This window comes from Leuresthes tenuis, unplaced genomic scaffold (assembly GCF_036924035.1).
Source record: "Leuresthes tenuis unplaced genomic scaffold, fLeuTen1.0.hap1 SCAF_5, whole genome shotgun sequence".
NCBI lineage: Eukaryota > Metazoa > Chordata > Actinopteri > Atheriniformes > Atherinopsidae > Leuresthes > Leuresthes tenuis.
In genome coordinates, this window is record NW_027325359.1 from 29,769,323 (window position 1) to 29,790,462 (window position 21,140).

The 21,140-nt window shown below is 38.6% G+C and overlaps 1 protein-coding gene and 1 long non-coding RNA gene across 2 annotated transcripts in view; both read right to left on the reverse strand.

The window, feature by feature from the left end:
- Positions 1 to 570: 570 nt before the first annotated feature.
- LOC140307635 (uncharacterized) lies at positions 571 to 2,137 on the reverse strand. The gene is made up of 2 exons (XR_011915831.1): positions 1,058 to 2,137; positions 571 to 1,008 (listed from the first exon to the last, which is right to left on the reverse strand). It is a non-coding gene; the product is annotated as an uncharacterized lncRNA (long non-coding RNA).
- Positions 2,138 to 2,145: 8 nt separating this feature from the next.
- The window catches only part of syt9b (synaptotagmin IXb), a 44,161-nt gene continuing 25,166 nt past the window's right edge, over positions 2,146 to 21,140 (reverse strand). Inside the window, exons 5-8 of the mRNA XM_072386601.1 lie at positions 10,208 to 10,328; positions 8,902 to 9,073; positions 8,688 to 8,817; positions 2,146 to 3,990 (exon numbers count right to left, since the gene is read on the reverse strand). Coding sequence (XP_072242702.1) covers positions 3,913 to 3,990; positions 8,688 to 8,817; positions 8,902 to 9,073; positions 10,208 to 10,328 — 501 coding nt within the window. The 3' untranslated portion in view covers positions 2,146 to 3,912. The remainder of the gene's footprint in view (positions 3,991 to 8,687; positions 8,818 to 8,901; positions 9,074 to 10,207; positions 10,329 to 21,140) is intronic.

A 21,140-nucleotide genomic window follows, 5' to 3' on the forward strand; every position in this document is an offset into this window, starting at 1 on the left:
TTCACCTCAGCTTTGAAGAATGTCTTAACTAATTCCCGTGGTTTTACTATCCAGAGCTTCACAATTTCTGCTTGTTCTCATCATCCTTGTTTCTAGCAGCAACAGCAGGGATCTATTCAAGGTGAAAAAGCTCTGATTAAACCCAGCACGAACTTGTAAAGGAAATTGGAATACTGACTTTGTCAGATGGAAACAGGTGCTGCAGTGCTCATGTTACTCTGTGCCAGATAAATCGATGTGGAGTCTATTAAATTCAAAGCAATAAATCCAAATTGTAACTAATTTCTGTTCAGTGTACCTACAAAAACACCATAGCGTTTGTTTTAAAATCATAACTTTTTATTTCCAAGGTGAATTTGAGAAACCTCCCCCACATATCTTCGTGTTCAGATTTTGCCCTTTGGCATTTCAACTGCCATAAGCTCCCGTCTTAGCATCTGTGAAGGTGTGCATGCGTGTCACAAACTATTTATAGGTCTTTGGGGGGTGATAAATGTGTTTGTAACAATCTCATTCAGTCTCTCTCAGGCATTTTCTCTCTGAATCTGAGTCTTGCTATGAATCAATCAGTCCTTTATATAGAAATATTTATTAATAACATCTGAATGGACAATTTACACAGTCTGCCTTAAGGTAATAATACATCTTGTGTTTACAATATGATTGGTTTCTTACAGCAAAAGAGAGATTCAAAAGTTACTCAGAAAATCATGCATGTATGGTACCTATAAACACAGAAGAAGTTGTTATTTGTGATGGTGTCCAATACAAAGACAAACTATTTTTAATCAAAATGTCAAAAAGCAGACACTGGCTAAGTAAAACAACCACAGGGTATGGTCCCAATTAAAGAAAACATTGAGTGTCATTACAGTGGCTGGTGTCAGCCCCAAGGGTGGTAATGTTTGGTTCAATGAGTTTATGGCAAAGGACGGATAAATCTCAACTGACAACAGAACTTAAGTGATCAGCCTGATTATTTGTGGAACTTCCGTCTAAATGGGTGAGCTTGAAAGGTTTGATGGCAAAAGCCTCTAATATAAAAGGAACATGAGACTTCCCCGTTAGTTTCATAAGTGTTTCATAGGATTTGCAGCACAACAACTACAAGCATTTGAAAAAGAAAGTACACCCCTCACAGTTTGAAGGTTTTTATTAGGACACAATAAAAAATCATCCGGTCGTCACCAGGTCTTCAAATTAGATAAAACATCAGATGAACAACAACACATGACATTTTTAACATGAATTAAGCTAAAATGCAGAGGCTGTGTGTGAAAAAACTAAGTATACCCTATATATAAAAATACTGAGGAAAACTACTTTAAGCAGCAATAACTTGAAGTAATCATTGTCATCACATTTTGGTCCACTCTTCTTTCCAGCGTTGCTTCAGCTTATTGAGGTTTGCAGCATTGGTTTCTGCACAGCTCTCTTAAGGTCCCACCACAGCATTTCAGTCAGGTTGAGTTCTGGACTGACCGGACCATTGCAACACCTTGATTCTTTTCTTTTTCACACATTCTGCTGTAGAGTTGCTGCTGTGTTTGGGATCATTGTCCTTTTGATGACCCAGTTTCAGCCAAGCTTTGAGGTGTGGGACAGATGGCCTCACATTTGACTCTAGAATACTTTGGTATCCAGAGGAGTTCATGGTGGACTCAATGACTGCAAGGTGCCCAGGTCCTGTGGCTGCAGAACAAGCCCAGATCATCAGCCCTCCACCACCGTGCTTGACAGTTGGTATGAGGTGTTTGTGCTGATATGCTGTGTTTGGTTTCCTCCAAACGTGCTGCTGTGCATGATGAGCAAACATCTCCACTTTGGTCTGGTCTGTCCAAAGGACATTGTTCCAGAAGTCTTGTGCTTTGTTCAGATGCAGCTTTGCAAACCTAAGCTGTGCTGCCATGTTCTTTTTAGAGAGAAGAGGCTGTCTCCTGCAGCCCTTCCGAACAAGCCATCCTTGTTCAGTCTTTTTCTAATTGTGCTGTCATGAACTTTAACCTTTAACATGCTAACTGAGGCCTGTAGAGTCTGAGATGTAGCTCTTGGGTTTCTGACCTTGGGGTGAACTTGCTGGGACGGCCACTCCTGGGAAGATTGACAGCTGTCCTGAATGTTTTCCACTTGTGAATAATCTTTCCACTCACTGCTTCTGCATTTTGGCTTAGTTTTGTTAAAAACAGGGTGAACTGTGTCATCTGAGGTTGTATTTACTTAATTTTAAGAATCTTAAGACAGTAAACTTTCGTTTTCACAAAAACACTATTTTTTATTTTAGTAGACTTGACTTGTAGGAACAAGGTGACATCACTGCAAGGGTTGTAAACAGACAAGTTGCAAAACGTTCACAGATTCTTTAGAATATCTTGACTATTTCACGAAGTCAATTAAATTAAAGTGAGCTCATTAAAAATGACAATAACGCCTTGTTGCACATGTCATACCTTTGTCATCGTTGCCTTTTTCTCAGACTTGCAGGGGCTATTAAATCTACTCGGTATGTCAATCATTTGCATGAAATTTAATCAGGTAGGAATCTGTAGAGATGGTTTTATGTCAACATCCAATATTGTCAAATGCACTGGGAAAGGTAGACCTTAGCCATCTTTCAGCAAATTCTTTAGGTTTTACAGTCCAAGTTCTTCCTGTTTCACTGCACTAAACGGCACATTTACGGAATAAGCCAGCATTATTCAACAATAGTGCCAGATGTTTCCTCAGGGAAATGTAACAGAGGAGTCAAAGCAGTGGGTAGATTCATAATTGAAAGAGGACAGATAATGTTGCTCTTGATTGGTTGGATGTGTAAATGGACACATGTTTCTGATAGCACATAATTGTTTTGTTTTCTGCTTGTTTGGCTTCATTCAGGTGGTCAAAAAGAAAAAAAGTGAACGCATTTCAAGTGAAATCCAACAATACCTAATTTTTACCAAATATCTGATATAAGGCCTCCTAATTTATTCAGTTAAGTTAGTTTAAATTGTGCCAACATGGATGCAGAAACAAGGACTGGCTTGTTTCTGTGAAACCATCATTGATGCTCAAAACTTCAAAATGAATGTAAAGACCCAAAAGATGGAACAGAACTATCATAAATCTTCTTGAAAAGACATGAGTGGACTGTGCTCTTGCCAGAGAAACCACTGATGACAACTGTTTAAGTTACGTTTGCTTTATTTTGACCACACCCTGTTAAAGTATGAGAACATGCACCAAATAAAACATTTTCTCTTTGTTCTATCTTTTTCACAGGGAGTGATCTGTGATAAAGCCTCCCACTGAATGAAAACTAAGGTTTACACTAAAATCTCCTTTGCTCATGACTGCTCTAGTAGCCACAGATACAGGCAACATGTTCAAGTTTTAATGGTCCACACAACAGTTAAACAAATATTCAAAAGATCTGAACAGGGATGCTCTCTTTCACTTCTAATCCGTTAATCAAATACTCTGTCTATGATAGTATACCACTCACACAAAGCAAAGCAACATCTCCAAAAGAAATGATTTTGGTCCACAAACCTGCAACTTGCAAAAAACTAAAAAAAAAAAGAAAAAGGACAAAAGTCTGCTAAGCTCATCCTTTTAAGACTCTAAAAGCTCAATATGGCATAGAAAGCAAATTATTATTAGTTCATTTGGAATGTTGTTAAGTGGTTTTTGGTTGTGAAGACACAAGAGGAAGTAAAAAGTGAGGATTAGCCTTTTGCAACAATCTTCACACGATAAAACCTACTTCAATCTAATGACACATCAGTTTGAGAAATGGCTGATAGCTGATGACACTACTGTACTCACTTGTTAGTCACACCTTGCACTGAATGTTTAAACATCTGAGTAGGATTATCTTTTGATCCATCATCCATCATTTTGCCACCCTGAGGCTCTTGTGTGGTGCATGTGCAGTCATGGTGACGGTGGTGCCTTCAGGGAATTGGTAGACCCTCCTTGGCTTCCACTCACTGTTGCTCCCTGTCCGACCCACTGGAGCACAACAAAGAAAATTGTTTGGTTACATATGGAAATGAAACAATGAAAAATTTAAACATCCTCTGGGTGCAGCTGGCTTTGGGCAAAGAGAGTAACTTTCTTGGGGCCACATACCACAGGGGTTCCCAATGACTGTGCCTCATCATTTGTATGATTATTCCAATAATTTGCAACAATTGACACAGAATTAATTCAAATTTTCTTAAAAAATGCTAAAATGACTTTTTATTCATACAATTACTTCGTTCCACAAAGTATAACTCAGTTGACTGTTCTGGGTAAATGATTCATAAAATCATTTGTCTTATTGTCACTGTTTTTGTGAATATGATTTCAAGCTGCTGTAGTCTGTGATAAAACCGTATATACAACTATCTCACCACCAAACAGCATGGGTTAGTGACTAGCTGGTTAATGTTGTATGCAGAGATTTTTCTGTTTCTACCGACTGTAATGCAACAGAGAGGACTTTCAGTGGTTTTCTAACAAGAAGTTCACAGCTTATTCAAAAGATGCATTTCTACCATGAAGTGCAAGCAAGTGCGGGAACCACATCTGAGGAGAAGTTCATACTTCAGCAGAGGACAGTCAGTGGAGTAGGAGCTGGCAGCTCATCCTCGAAAAGTAGCAGGTTGAAACAGTTTTTCTTTAAATGTGGGTATACCATACCCACAGGTAAAACAAACCCTTTTAACATCTCCGATTTGAGAGTGGACATCGGTCCACACAGTGGGACTGAGCTGCCAGCACTCTCACAGGAGGTTAAATCGATTAATCTCTCTGTCTGCAAGTTGTTGCTTTCAGTTTCAACTCTTTCCCACTGCACTCAAAAGCCAGATTTTAGCAAATGTTGATGGTTTTTTTGACCGACATATAAAGAGACTTGATGAGTCTCTCAGGAAAGAAAGGTCTAGAAACTGAACCTGCTCCTCATATTTTTCAAAACAATTTTGATCTGGTTCTTTTAAGTTTAACCTGACAGTGCAGAAAATCATGGTCATGCAGTTTAACCTGAGTCAGCCCTGTGCGATAAAAAAAACTGGGATATTTAAGCTGAACATTGGCTTGTGAACACACCAACTTCTCTGTGAGCTAGCAGTGGCTGCAGTGGGTCTCTCTGTTATTCAGCCACTCATTCATGTAACAAAGTGGAGGCAACTGAGCTCTCAGCTTTTTAAACATCCTTCACTTTTCACCCAATAGCACCACAACAGGTTTGAAATTACTCGGAGGAATACAGAAGCATTTGCTGTTTTTGGTCATGTTTTTGGTGTGTGAGTGTGTCTGTGTTTACAGCCACATTTGAAAAGATCGAGGCGGTGAATAATTGATGGTCCTAGTCTGTAGTACTGTGGTCAGTAAGGGTCAATTCAACACTTCAGAAAGCTATAAGGCCAGAAGTAGGTAAAAACCTGTGTTTATATCAGAGCTAGTGTGTTTGTATGTGTGAAAAAAGTCTACTCAGTGTGTTTAAATCTGTATTATGTTTATGTAACGACATTTTATACTTAGAAATCAATGTACTGTGTTGCTGTATGTGCCTTGGATATGAGTGTGTGTGTGTTTGTGAGAGGAGGTGTGTGCATGTGTGAAATATCCAGTCAGCCAGGATCCCTCAGGGCTTCTGTGTGGAGGTTTTAAGGAAACACATATAAACCATTAGTTGGGATCCCAGACCCTGCTGCTGTAGTCCAGAGCTGCTGTTAATGGGTTCAGACAGGAACTGCTCCTGGAGAGGGTTTGACAGACCCCCATCGTGTGTGTGTGTGCATGCATGTCTTAGTGCTAAATAAATGGCCCTTGAGATATGAAAAGAGCTCAAAATATCAGGGTCACTGAACCTTCACCAATACTAGAAAAACCATCAGCAAACACACTGTGACAAGCTCGTGTCTCATCTACAGCTTGATGTGATGTTCACTAAAACACTGAGTTATTAACCGGGTGCAGTGGGTGGACATCTGGTGTCAGGATGTAACAAAATTAAGAAATCATGTTTCCTAACAGTGTGCTGCTCAGAGAAGTGCAAGAGGCTGCCCACGCTTTCCAAAAGCAGAAAGAAATCAAGTTGAAATTTGTCATCCCATATGTATATGGATTAAAGGGTGGCCCAGGATTCACATGTAACACATACAATAACATGAAGAAGCTGAATTTGGAAAGGTACAAATAGTATGTCTAATCAAATACTTATTTCATCCAAATATTTTGAACCATTTGTCCATATTACAACATGTAATATAGTTGCTCTCTGTTTGTCCCACCCGTTTCTGTTTGTCCAGACAATCAGTCTGATATCTGCAGAGCAGATGAACCACTTTAGAAAGCACAAAACTGCTCCAACCACAAGGCATAGACCCAAAACTACTACTGTCTATGTATTGTTGTTCATAAGAAAATTAGTTCCAATTCTTCCGAAAAAGAGAGAATCCACCTGCTTCAAACACTCTGCTTTACAAGAAACCAGTCATATGAGCAAAATCCATCACCCTTGTAAACAAGAAAATGGAGGAGAAGCACTTCAGGTTGTGTCTGTCTGTCTGTCCAGAGTTTTACGTTTGATATGTCAGACAGAAATTATCACAGGGAAGACAGAAAAGCTGTTTTGCAGTAGCAGATCAGTCAGACACTGAATGTTTCTGGTACATGCTGAGTTTTATCACCAAACACGCTGGTTCGTTATGAGCTGCTGTGTCGTCAACCCTGCTGCAAATTGGAGCGCTCTTTTGATGAAATGATGGCAAAAAAGCCTCCGGAATCAAGTTATTTTGCTTTGTAGTGTTAAAAGGTTTTTGCTGCATTATTAAATGTGGCTAAAATGTATGAAACTTAAAGTAATTTGATTTGGAATTGGCAACCTAATTTCAAACTAAAGTCAAATGCACCTTAAGCAAATATTCAAAATACTTTAAAAATACACTGTAATGACAAACACCAACACATTAATACTAACACCAGTAATAACTGTCTGCTGTAGTTCCACATACGTGGCATCAGTTTGCGGCACTTAACAAATATCAATCGTCTGGATGGTAGCTTTTAAACGGAAATGTCATTGCTAAAGAGAAAATCATATGATGTGTTCAATAGTGATTTTCTTGGGTCCCTAACTTCTCTCAGAATGAGCATCACCAGACTTCCTGTGGTGAAAAATTTGTGATGTAGGAAGAGGGTTAAATCAACAGAACTCGTGAGGACGAGCATTGATATCCTTCGAGTTTGCATCTTAGCCGGCTGCTAACCATTACAGTGAATAAGAGGCATAAAGTCTGCAAACAAACCTCTAAGCAACACAGAAGTAAGTCTTTAAACTCTTCAAATGACAGAAAAGGCACACTTGAGCTGGCAGATACTAATGCGTGTCACGGCTGATGATTGGCGTTACATTTAACCAGACAGCAATCCATTTGGAGGTGTTTTAGCTTTTGACCCCTTCAGCTGAATACCAATATATTTAGCTCTGACAGCTCAACATGAATTTACATGAATCAGTCCAACATCTGTTTTAGCGTGCCCTGTTTTTTTAATGAGTGTGGGCTGGGAGTTCAGAAATAGAAACAGCTCTGTGAACATAGCCACCTCTCCCTCTGTGTTTCTATCTCTGAAAGCAGTGCCTCAGTTGTGGCAATCCCAGCTAAACAAGTCAACTATACGCGAGTGTTATGCAGTATTTGTTGTTGTATAATTGTTTTATTTCTATTTGTTTTCATTGTACCTCAAAATTGAATAAACATGAGACTCATTTCTATGCATTAAAAACATTTGTCTTGAGACAAGTTTATTTTACAGTAGGTTTTACAATATATTTCCCTCAATATTCAGGCTGAATTTGTATTGCTTCACATTAATATCATGAATGGCTAAATTAATTTTGAAAATTCAGGCATCTGGGCAGTGATTTAACGGCCAAGTAACCTTACTTATGAAATCACAGCTGATGCATATATCAGTAATGAATAGTTACCTTGGAAACAGATTGTTGGTGGGGTGATTCACCACATTTACACTGGCACCCAGTGCATGAATTCCTCCGATGTTCCCTAATCTAGCGCTGCAATGCATCCATGTATTTTGAAAATGTTGTGTGAAAATAGAGTGAAAATGTCTTCAGACCACCATTAGAGGATGAATCATAGTGACGTTGGTGATTCCTTTATCTTGTAGTGCTACCAACAAGGGAAAACTTCCACTTTTGCAGTAAAACATGTTAATATCTATCAAAAGGAATCTAAGTTATAAGAAGATCAGTTGTCATGGTTTTTGCTGATCCCATTTTGCTCTTTCACCATTCTCAGGTTGACATTTGTTGTTCACAATGAAATGTTTCCATTATCAAACTATGGCTATCCAGTGAATTGATCCCCTTGACAGAGCATCATTTTCCCGTCTGGATCAATTGTAATGGCTTTGGTGACTATTCTGCCTTCATCTAGCATCATCATCAGATCAAATTATTTTATTTTTCCAGTTTTGTTCCCTTTTAATACGATAGAATACCAGCTATCACAGTTGTACTTTGTTTTAAGCTTGAATTTACATACTACCAGATTGAATTAAATACAATATGAGTATGTGATCATTGCCATGATACCATGTTTCCAAACAGATGATGTTAACTGTAATGTAATACATTAAGTCCATTTTAGAACATCTACACAAATGTAATTCACCAGTACAGCAGCAGGCCCTACCTCTATGAGCGGGTGCCAGTGTGCGATGGGTTTTCGTGGGTACGTTAGCATCTCACTCCAGTGGTCTCGCCCCAGACTTTCAGCCTCATTACCGACCCTGCACACCCCAATCACTTCATTATGGCCAACCCTGCAGGACAAAAAATAATTACACCCTTGAGTATTCTGTGTTGTGTTAGTGAATGTGTCACATAGAGACACCAAACGTACAAACCGATCATAATCCATGACGGCTATGAGCAGGCTGATCTGGTCAATATTCTCAGGAGGAACGTCAAACACAATGGCTTCATTGTACACTGGGTTCAGGGTGTTACGCTTCGTTGAAGTCTTTCTCTTCTTTAGCCTTCGTCCTTCGCACATCAAGGACACTTTCACATATGGATCTGGAAAGAGAAAAGAGGGCGAAGCTTTCAACTTGATGACTCATGTAACAAAACACTATTGACTAATAGTACTAATATGGGTGTAATAGCAAGTATTGTTATGTTAAACAGTGGACTGTTTAACACCTTCAAAACAATCTGTGGATCACAGACATTGACATGTGACCAAAGTTTATAGAATTTATACTATTCTAACAAGCTTGATAATAATGTTGAGGTCCGGGCTCTGGGGAGGATTCATCCCTCCATAAGACCTGTTGCCACTGATTTTCAGTCCACTTCTTGTGTCATTTGGCATAGCTCAGCCTTTTCTCCCTGTTTCCCTTCCTTAAGAATGGCTTCTTGACAGCCACCCTTCCATGGAGACCATTTCTGATGAGGCTCGGGCCAACAGTAGATGGATCAGCTGAAGGTCCAGATGCAACTCTCAGGTCCTGTGTCAGATCTTTGCTGGATTTTTTCCTCTTTCTTTAGGACATCACTTTCAGATACTGTTCATCTGTTCATTTTTTAGGCCTGACACTTCTTATTTTTTCCTCCACTTGTCCAGTTTCCTCAAATATTTTAGGGACACACTGCACATTATTTGGGTCTGCGCGGTGGTGTGGTGGTAAGCACCGTCGCCTCACAACAAGAGGGTTCCAGGTCTGATTCCCAGCTGGGGCCTTTCTGTGTGTAGTTTGAATGTTTTCCCCGTGTATGCATGGGTTCTGTCTGCTTACTCCGGCTTCCTCCCACTCTAAATTGTCCCTAGAAGTGAGTGTGAGCGTGAAGGGTTGTGTGTCTCGTTTGTCTCTGTGTGGCCTCTTTGTGGCCAAAAGAAAAACTCTCTAAAGACCTTCAAAAAGCCTGGATAATTATTGCTCACGTGCACTCAAAAAGATTATAGAAAATCTGGCTGCTTGGAAGCAAAATATGAAGAAATAAGGGCCGGTGCAAGAGTTTTGCACAGTACTTTTTTTTGTAAGTTTCAGAATTGAGTGAACTGAACTATAACCCAAAACCTGGGTATGTACCTTACTGGGAATTTCTGTGCCCTCACACTCACAATTATAAAGCACTTTATCCGTTTGTGTGCTTCATCTTACTACTCCATTCTTAATTGAAACACTCCACTGTTGATCAACAACCCACCTGAGGCTCCGGTGATGTCCATGGCTTTGAGATTTCTGGCTTTGATCATAGTGATGGTAAGTCTGCCAGCCGTGGGGAGATAGCACAATGAGAACATCAGCTCTCCAAGATCCACATTGTCCTATAAAGAAATACATTGAAATTCTATATTAATACTGCTCTTTCTCATCTCATACTGTCGAAACATTCTTATATGAAAGTTTAATTCCTTTTTTGACAGTCCTTTCTGCAGTCACAGATGGCACATGCTTGTGTTTATATATTAATGTCTCGAGTCTGGATGTTCAAAAATCTGAAGGCTGAGTGATAGAAATATAAATTCTTGAATAGATAATAAAAAAGTGTAACTGATGGCAGAAAGAAAACCACAATCTATTTCAGGGGTTTGAGGATCGCTCAAGAATAAAACGGCCTTCGCTCAGGGGTAATTCTTTTGTAATTATAACAAAGTCAGGCTTTATAACATGATAAAGAGGTGACGCATCCCAGATACAGATCACGCCTAAGACACCTCAGATAGGAAACCTTTTTTACATCTGCCTCGTACAACAACTGCATGACTCATCTTTAATCATTATGTTTCATGTCACAATAATGCCATGCCTTGAGAATTTTAAGTAATATGGTGTAGCAACGAGTATGTGCTCAAATCTGTGGAACCCACAGTGAAGTTTAAACTAATCCTACTCTCCTATGAGAACTAATTCACACATATGCCAAGCCCTTTTCCCAATTAACACATCTGAAAATAACGTGCGATCGTGTGAGGGAGAGCTGTGCATTTATAAGACACAAGAACTGACAAGGTTGGTTACAAGAGAACCTTTGGTTTCTAGATTTACACAATTTTCCACAGTTGGGGCGTCTCACCGGGAAATCTCACTGGGGAAATGGAAGGCGCCAAAACCGTGTTAAATTTTGTGTACAAGGTTTTGGGAGGAAAAAAACAACAACTTGCAACTGACTGACTAGCAGTTTTATAATAAACTGTGAAAGGCTTAGCAAGGCAAAGCAGGTTAATATGATCATCCAGAATATTTTCACGCATTCTATACAGTCACTGATAAGAACATTTTAACGACTTTCTACTCAGGCTTTGTCAGAAGCAACCAATTGCCTCGAAACCTTTGTTAAAGGTCAGATATTGTGGTTATACTGAGAAATCATTGTTTCACTTCGACATCGATAAGTGCTCCTTTTCATGCTGATTAACATTAATTGGAGTCAGGGTACATGGGCGGTTTAGACACACACTTGCACACATGCACATTAGGAACCTGCTGCTGTGAGTATTCTGCTCAATAACGCTAAAAATCAAATTGATTAGAATGAGTTAATTCATCATGGATGACAGCATCTGCACGCCTGCAAGCACACTAACACACAATATGCTCACACATATGCACATGTAGACACAATCATCATCCAGCATCTGTGACATTCACACTGAGTGATGAGTTGATTCATCACACGTGTTGCCAAGGAAGAATCCACGCCTGACGTTATATCCCTACTGTTGCTGTGAGGCTGTACACCTTATGATGTCTCAGAGACGTAATTTCTTGCAGAACCACAAGAATGCACACTGACACACAAACACAGGCATGTGTGCCAAAGCAATGGTGGATAAACCAGGCCTTGAGTTCTCCACTGATAATGTGATATTCTTCTTCCATCACACACATACACTCAGACTGCAGAGTTAAGTTTTCAGGCTATAGAGTGTCGGTCACAACTCTTATGAGCACTCAAATCAAGCCTGCGGTCAGGATTATGGTCACTTGTGCTCTGCCAATGAAATTACACTGGATCTCTAAAGCACCCCAATAAAGCAGAGAGAGTGAGAACAGTCCATCTTCTCCAATTATAATACCAACACCTGCTCTCCCTCAGGAGCAGCCAGCCTTCATCTACAAGCCTCTTTCTTGCTGTGTCTTTCATAATCATGGACTCAGACTAACCTGAATGCTCACTCTTGTTCTTATAATTCGTCCTCCTGTTTCTACATAACCAGTGCCTTTAAGATTTCTTACAGGATATGCTTTATGATTGTGTAAATTCCCACATTTCTCGATTGATGAGCTTCTTTATAATTTGCAGATGTTACATATGAAATAAAACCATAAAAGTGAGTTTTATTTGACACATTGATTGATCTCCAGTCAATGATGTCACTAAAATTGTTTAACACCTTATTAAGAAGTACATTCATAGCAACTGATTGGAGCTACACAGCTCTACTTATATTATTTTCAGTTTTTTTCATTATGAACTGTATCAAGCTATTGGATCTTTTTTTTTTTACTGCTTATAAAGGTACCCAGAGAACTTAATAACTAAAGAGGAAAATAATTTGCTCAGTAATGTGCACGTCTAACATGTGAGTGGACAGGATGCTATTATATACTAGTACAACCACAAGCTGATTTTTGTATCATGGACAAAATAATGCACTACAGTAGGTTTTGTGATTAGAATAAAACTGTTATTCAAATTATGATAATTTTTGAGTATCACATGGAAAAAGAGCAAACAATTTATTCACTCCACTAAAACACTCAAGATCCCGTCACGCAGGAGCTGATCAGTACCCTGGATATTTAGTTTGAGTGAACATGGTGGAAGTAAATAAATCACTGCCTTGACTGAACTTCAGCTGCAGATAAATATACCCTGGCAGAATCAGGCTAAGCTAAAGGGTCCTTCATAACTGCCAGTAAAGAATAGTGAGACTGTCACATAAAAAAGTTTTTTTCTGGTGTAAACAGACTGAATAGTTGCAGCTTAAAAGAGAAACGTTTACAGGCACCAGATCGTACATAAAGTAAAGAAGCTGTGCTTCATGTTCACGCTTCTTACCAATTTAAGTACGAATATGCTTCAAAGAAAGTGACATTTAAAAGCCGCAAAGTCGCAGCAGCTACTAGTTTTTTTTAGCTGTTTTCATCAATCTGTATGGCCACTTTAAATATTCTTTACATACTGTTCTCAAAATTACTCAAATACTACACAAAACAACATCAGAGAGAGATTTCTTGTCTGCAGTTTGGCATGGTGCACTAGTTCAACCTTTCCATAAATGATAGGGCAGTCAAAGGTGCAACACAAAGCCTCATCATTTAGTTTCTTAGACATGAACCATAATTTCCCAGAATCAAAAAGTGTATTGATTTCAACTGTTCATTATTATCACCAGTTTTCTCAAAAGCATCATCTTGAAGGTCCAGTGGAGTGTATAGTATACAATCCCAGAGACACAATTCCTATTCTTGCTCCTTGTTTCACATCATGTCCTGAACCAAAAGTCAGAAATATGGGACAAAAAGAGCAAGAAAGAAGATGACCTCAGGTTAAAGGCTAAATCTGGGTGTGTAAGCGAAACAAGTCTAAAACATTTAAGAACAAGTAGCTTTAATTCTTTTATGAGGAAGAAAAGGCTTTCAAGATTACCTTTCAGTTCGATTACCTTTCAGTTCGTTTTGCAACCTTACACTAAATGCAAACAGAAGTATGCAAACTCTTTAGATTGGGCAGTAGTGGAAAATAAACTCACAGTTCATGCAGAAAACAAGCGACTAAAACAATAACTACTGTCTCAACCAGAACCTCACGTTTATATTGTGATGATGGCACTATGATGACCTAGATTTAACCAAACGCATTTAAAAAAATCAGCTTTTGTCATTTATTAGTTTTGTTCAGTGTATTAGTAATACCTCACTCAAGTTTAAGCACCTACCTCTACACAAACTCCAAAGGCTGCTTTAGGTGTCTCCCAGCTGTTGAAAATTAAATGAGCTTTTTTTGCCAAAAATCAATATTAGCATCCTATTTTTTAACTAAATATGATGATGAGGCAAGCAGATTCTGTGGGTGTGTTTGGACCACAGATGCACGTTCATAATTGCGGTTGGAAGAAGTCCCCGTGCTCCAGCTTCTGGCGATTGGTCGAAATTATATAAGTGTGTGGTAACTGGTCTAGACAACGTAAGTGTGTGGTGATTGGTTTGACATACAAGCGACAACCAGAACCACCTTACTTAGAAAAATGAATAACTGAAACAAAACAAACCTGGTCTATATACTATATAGACATTTGTTGAGATAACATAAGCATTAACCGCTAATCTTGACATTTGTTAACAGTGAAACTTGATGTTTACTGAGCCCACATAGGATGCAAATTGCACTCGTCTACTTCTGGCTATTTGCCCCCTTGTGCTGCAAACCAGACGAAAATACCTTAAAGGAATGTTGTTATGCTGGGAGTCATAAGACCCTCACATTCCTGAGAACATTTCTTTCCAAATATGTGTAACGTTTCCCTTTAAAATTTTCAGAGAATATCCAGAGAATAGATTCCTTTTGACTCTTTTACACATAAAGCATACATCAGAGGATTGTACATATCGGATTACTTCTCACACCTGGGAATACTGTTAGCTTTTAATGAGGGGATAAGCCTTAAATAGCTCATCATCTTGCCGTTCCTGAATTGTTTTTGGCAATATCCCCTACCTTATTATCTCCACTTATACATTTTACTGTTATCTCTGTATTAATGACCATCATCTCTTTAATTCTAGGTCTTTACTTTCTTCCAATTTCTATCGATCTTATAAATATTTATGAGCTGGGATATGAGCTGGAAACATAAAATCTGCCTGTATAGAACTAATGCAGTCAAGCTTATACGACTCCCCTGAATGATAACTTCACAGTAGGGATGTGAAATCGGTAATGTCTTCAGATCATTCATCGAGGCCACTGTCGATCGCCGATAGACGTTCCAATCGCCTGAGAGGACGGGCGCAGTTAGGTCAGCTCAAAAAAACCTCGCCTGGCGTTGACATGGCCGACAGCAATTTAGTGCCAAAAAGGAAAGCTAAATCAGCTATTTGGGCATATTTTAGGTTTTTCCCGGATGTTAATGGTGAGCCTAAAGACCTAACGCAACCTATTTGCACAATATGCAAAGAATGTGTGCCTGTGAAGGATAAGCAGACGACAAATTTATTTTGGGAAACATAGGAGTTCATCACCCCTCCAAGGCCGCAAAAATACCAGATCAGGCGCTGCGGCCGGATTAAGCACAAATGCATCTCGGCAGCCCACAATATTGGTAGCTTTTGAAAAATCAACCAAATACAAGCAAGGCAGTGAAAGATGGGCCCAGTGTACCACAGCTGTTGCAAGATATCTGGCGAAGGAGAGTTATTAAGAGTTTAATATTCACTCCTCAGTTGCACAGATCAAAGGGCTCTGAATGCAGACATGTTGCTCCATGAGAAACATTTTTAAGTACACAGTAAAGCGCAGGTTTTAGAGATTTTTTCTTTAACATCTTATGGCATTAAATTAAATCAAGATCGCCTTAGATCGCCATTTGAAAAAAAACGATCGAAAATTACTCCATCCCTACTTCACAGCTGCAAACCACATTTGAAGCTTATTGTCATGTTCTGAAATTCCTTGTTCTTTGACCTTTTAGCCAGCTTTTCATCTTTTTCCTGTTTTGTTTTTAAACTGATCTGTGTTCACCTGTTCATTTAATTCCCTGGATTTGCTCCGTTCCTGTAGGTATAAAGACGTTTACCCCACTGTCCTGCTCCTGCCTTCCACACCTGGTTTTAATCATCCATTACTCCCTCCACAAACTCCATGATATCTGTTGTCCCCTGCCAGATTAACTAATTTCCACTGTGACTGGCTCTCCAGCCATTGATGTACAAGAACTCCTAATGATTGTTGAATAAACTTTTGGATTATACCGGGCTGTCTATGTCCTGCATTTTGGTCCTCTCTCCTGTTATCCCATTGCATATCTAAATTATTAGTATAACTAATTGTACCGGGAACATCCTGTTTATCTTTGAAGGTAAAAAAATATAGAATGTGAGAGAATTGTTGGCAGACGTTTTCTCTTAACATAATAAGCTAGGTGTCCTTTTTCCCCTCGATGGGTCTTTAAACAGAACACTTCGTGTAGAGCAGTCTACTCAGTGCACAGATGTGAAGATGCTATAAATCTTCATTAACTCTTGGGCGTTCAATTTCACTTGAGAGATAAAAAATTATTTTTGTAACAGACTGAGACATGTGGAGGACAAACTGAGAGATCTAAAACACATTAACTTCAGTAATGTGTACTCACGTCATGTGTGTTTATATGTGTTTTCCCTGATATTAAGAGGCTTGCAGTGACTCAATTGACTACTTTCTTTTAGGTAATCATATTCTTCACTTTGTCAATAAGGGCAAATGGGAGGACAAGTGCTCATTATATGATATAATTTATCATTGCTGTAAAGTGGGAACAACACACACACTGAATGGCCACGCTGACCCCATTCATCAAGCTCCTAATTAAAGGCCAACCACACTGCAGTCAATAGTATTGACCTGTCCTCCTGGAGCTGTAGTGTCTTCATTGCCTTTGTGTGCAAAAAAATAATAAGCTGAAAAACAATAAAAAGAGCAGAATCTGTCGTAATGAACAAGTCAGACGTTGACGAGTGAACTGAATAATACATAAGAAGCATTGTCAAGTATTTGAACAGTTAACAACGACTGCATGTAACAGATTAGCAGGTCAGGCAATCCAAGAACTATCGATTGGCAGGAATTCAATGTACATAAATAATGAGCCTCTACTTTTTAACATTAAATGTCACCATTAACCTATGTATTTCAGAGAATGAGATGGCTCTAAAGCAGGTATTAAAACAGACACTTTTAACATGGTATAAATAGAAAGCTAAAATTATACCTTAGCACCTAAAGTGATGTAAAAGTCATGATGGAATACAGAAGCTAACATCTAAAGCATGCAAAGCTAGGTGTTGATAACAATTTGCTTTGTAACACGATGTAATTATGTTTACACTCATCTTGCCTTTGGTACTTTTTGCATAATTTTAAAGTGAAGAATAAGTGAAGAAGAGTATTATTTTAACAGTTTGCAGTTTGATCAACACGTTGAGGTTGTTGCTGAAATATAAAAATTCTGTGTGTGGATGCAACGCATCAAACTCACAGAGAGATGTTGGTTATATGTGTTTTATGGAACTACAATAATCTCTTACAAGAGCGCATATGACTGATGTGTTTTCGGTTAAAACGGCGTACCTCACGGACACTTTCACTCCCCGCAATTAGACCATCAAGCAGATCCAGGGTCCTGAATTAAACATCATACAGACCAAAAATGTTCCTCACGTTCAAACTGGAGGACTGAGTTGGGAAAAGTGTCAAACAGGGAATAACGACGGCGTTAACTGCGGATGACACTGTCCATTAGCACTGTGTTTGTATGTTCACACACCAATTTGTGCATCCATTTAATCGGCAAATGAGCATGCTTCGGGAGGAAATGAAGTCCTGTTTTAACAATGTTGGCTGGACCTCTACATTTCCTGCCCTGGGGACATAGAATACTTGCTGCTAATAATGAGCTTCCTTACTTTAAAGATGATTAGGTGTCAAAGTGATATTTTCAATCATTTTTTTTCCCAGACTAGGCACACATGCCGTTTCGAGTTATTTTTATGTTCATCACAGGTAGTAACAAACACACCTGAAATCTAATCCCTGAACAGGAGTATAAAGACTCAAAGGGCTACATTTCTTATTTTAAATGGGACAGTGTGATTGAATCTATTTTGCTTCAAAATGTGTCCATTTCAGATGCAACAGAATGTAATTATTCTCCAGTAAGTCATAGACGGTATGGAAGTGACCGCTGTGTGGGACATCAAATGCTCAATGTAGGATGAGCAGTAGAAAGCCAGAAAACTGTTTTTATTTAGGGATGCACCGATGCCGATACTGGTATCACATACTCAGTATTCATTAAAGTGTTCCGATACAACAGAACCGATACCAGTGTGACAGGAGCTTAATTTTCCTGCAATGTGTTTGTTAAAGTTAAAATGTTAAAACAATATGTTGTGCTAAGAGTAGTTTTATATTACTAAAATGCACAAAGTGCAGTTGTATTTGGGTTGAATATGCCGAAAGAAAATAAAAAAAATTTAATTGTAAGAACTGTAATGGCCTTGATTAGTACTCATGTCAGTACTCGGTATCGGCAAGTGCTAAAAGGTAAGTACTTGTGTGCTAGCTCAGACTTGTGTGGTTTTCATAGGGGAATTTTAATTAATGTTTCAGCAATTAACAGTGTGTGGATTAACAGCAAGGTGTTACAGCTTCAACATGAATCCACAAAGAGTTTTGCCATTACAAGCCGGAGGCTGGAGTTTGTTAACCCTCAAAGGCCTATGGAGCCGCCAAAATAGCTACCAGTCTAAAATAGCTTTTGAATCTTTAAGGATTAAAACTCACAAAAGACATATAAACAGCACAAGTTTAAGTGACACTGTCAAGCCCCATGGCTGACCTCATGATATATAGTCTTCCCATCCAAGATTAATCTAAATGACTTACTTATACATGTGTCATTAAGAAATCTATGTAGATTACAGCCCAGTGCATATGGCCAGAAGTGGGTAGAGGCTTGGTTTGTGCCAGGATTAAAATGCACACACACATACTGAAGCGTGGACCAGCCGGGATCCCTGTGATCCCAAGGGAAGTAACCTAGTTCTTCTGAGGACAGTGAGAGAATGAGAGTAGAAACTCCACATTTCTTCAGGACTCCCTGAAAGATCTTGAGACGATCACTTAAACACACGTACAAACACAAATCCACTTAATCCAACTATAAATTAAAATTGAACAAATATAAACCATATCCCTGTCTGGACATGACCATGACCTGGATAACTGAGAATCTACATCAACATACAACCTGTGTTTTGTTGTATTGCTTAAGAAATAAAGGTGAAGGAGACTCTTAGAATAAATTTTCAGTGCGGTGGGTAAAAGTTGTAAGATAGTGTACAGAGTCTTGGGAAAGTACACACACTTCCTACACATGTTCTTCCTATTTTGTAACATTGCAACATGTAATTTACATGTATATATTTTGATAAATAATGCTATGGTTCAAACTGGTGAGGTAAGATTTTTTTTTAAAAGGAAAATAACTGCATATGCATTCACTCCCTCTCTCTAAATTTAGATCTAAGGCCTTCAATTACATTCAAAAGTCAATTGTGTATGCATTTAAATGTCACATAATGGCAGTATATTTATATGCAACTGTTGTGAAAGACCCCAGAGTCTGCAACACCACTGAACAAGGGGCAGCACAAAGCAAGCAGCACAAGGAAGACCCAGGAGTTCTCCTAACAGGTCAGAGAAGTCATTATGAAGGTGTGAAGATGACTATAAAACATCTGAAAATCTCATAGTAAACCCTTGAAACGTCACTGTATTAATGATAGGAAAATAAAAAGTATACAGTACAGCAACAACATGCAAGGAAAGAGTATAAGACTTACACCAATTGGCCAGGCAATCAGAGGGACCACTTTATGTAGCAGACTCCACAAAGATGTAAAGTATTTGTGAAAAACTTGAAGGAAAGGAAAGGAAAGGAAAGGAAAGGAAAGGAAAGGAAAGGAAAGGAAAGGAAAGGAAAGGAAAGGAAAGGAAAGGAAAGGAAAGGAAAGGAAAGGAAAGGAAAGGAAAGGAAAGGAAAGGAAAGGAAAGAGACCCTGAAGGGCCCAAACACATAAGATGAGATGCCATAAACCCCAAGAGCACCATTCTCATAGTGTATGAGTAAGTGTAAGCAAGGTGGTGGCAGCATCATGCTGTGGGGATGCTTTTTTATCAGCAGGCCTCGGAAATCCATCAGAACTCTAGGAATAATGAATAGAACTAAATACAGGAGATCAAAGAAGGCTGACTCTATGACAGATTGATCAACTCTCTGCCTCAGGTCCCAGCAGCTGCTCAAATGAATGTAGAAATAAATTAAATAAATCTAAATAAATTATATTGTTATCACCACAAAAAGGCTATTTGCATATTGAGATAACATAAGCATTAACTCCTAATCTTGATATAGCTGTTCCCATCTCCAAGATAAAAGAACAAAATGTACTACATTAAGAAATATGTATCTCATATTATATCTTTGTCTGTTTTGTGTAAATATATTATATATGTATAATACATATATTATATAATATATATGATTAATAAGGGATTATGTTTAGAAACCGGATGCCCCTTGGACTATACTTAACATATAAGATGCCTCAGAAGAGGATCTAACCCATTTATACTGACCTAATTTTGCTGTTGTTTGAGTCTAGATGGAGTTAAAATTATATTTGTGGACAAACATCAACGTGTCTGTGTGTTAAGAAATAGGAATGTATTATTTAGCAAGTCACAAACAGGTCAGAGCCGGTTTATTGCTGACCCAGCTAAGGATCATTGTCATGCTTTGAACTTAATCATCTGATGAGGTGCAGCTGTGTTGTCTGTGTATGTTCCCAGTCCTCATCAGAAAAAAAATCGTCTAATTAGGAGTCACACTCCAACCATCAGGAGCCGAACAAACAAAACTTATTATAGATGACAAATTAATACATGCAGAAAAATACTTGTTGTACATATGCCTGATTTTTCTTATTCTTTTTACCTTCTTTTACTTTTATCTGAAATTCTACATGTGTGCAGTGTCCTGTTTTCCACCCCAATTTCTTGCTTGAATGGATTTTTCAGTCATGAAAATGCTGACAAGTGCAGGGATGAGATGTAATTTCACTGAATGTGAAATTGAGATACTCATCAGAGATCAGTTTTATTTGGTGCCATCGGTTCATGACTCAAAGATAACGAAGAAGAGGTTCCCAAACAAAACCATTTATCTCTCTTTGCCATGATATTGTTCTCCGGCTGCAAACTGTCCACTTCTGTTCTACTTCTATGGGCCAATGACGACCTCTTTTAGACCTCTTTTAGACCTCTTTTAATCGCTGATTAAATGCTCCACCGAACAAGCAAGCTAATCAAA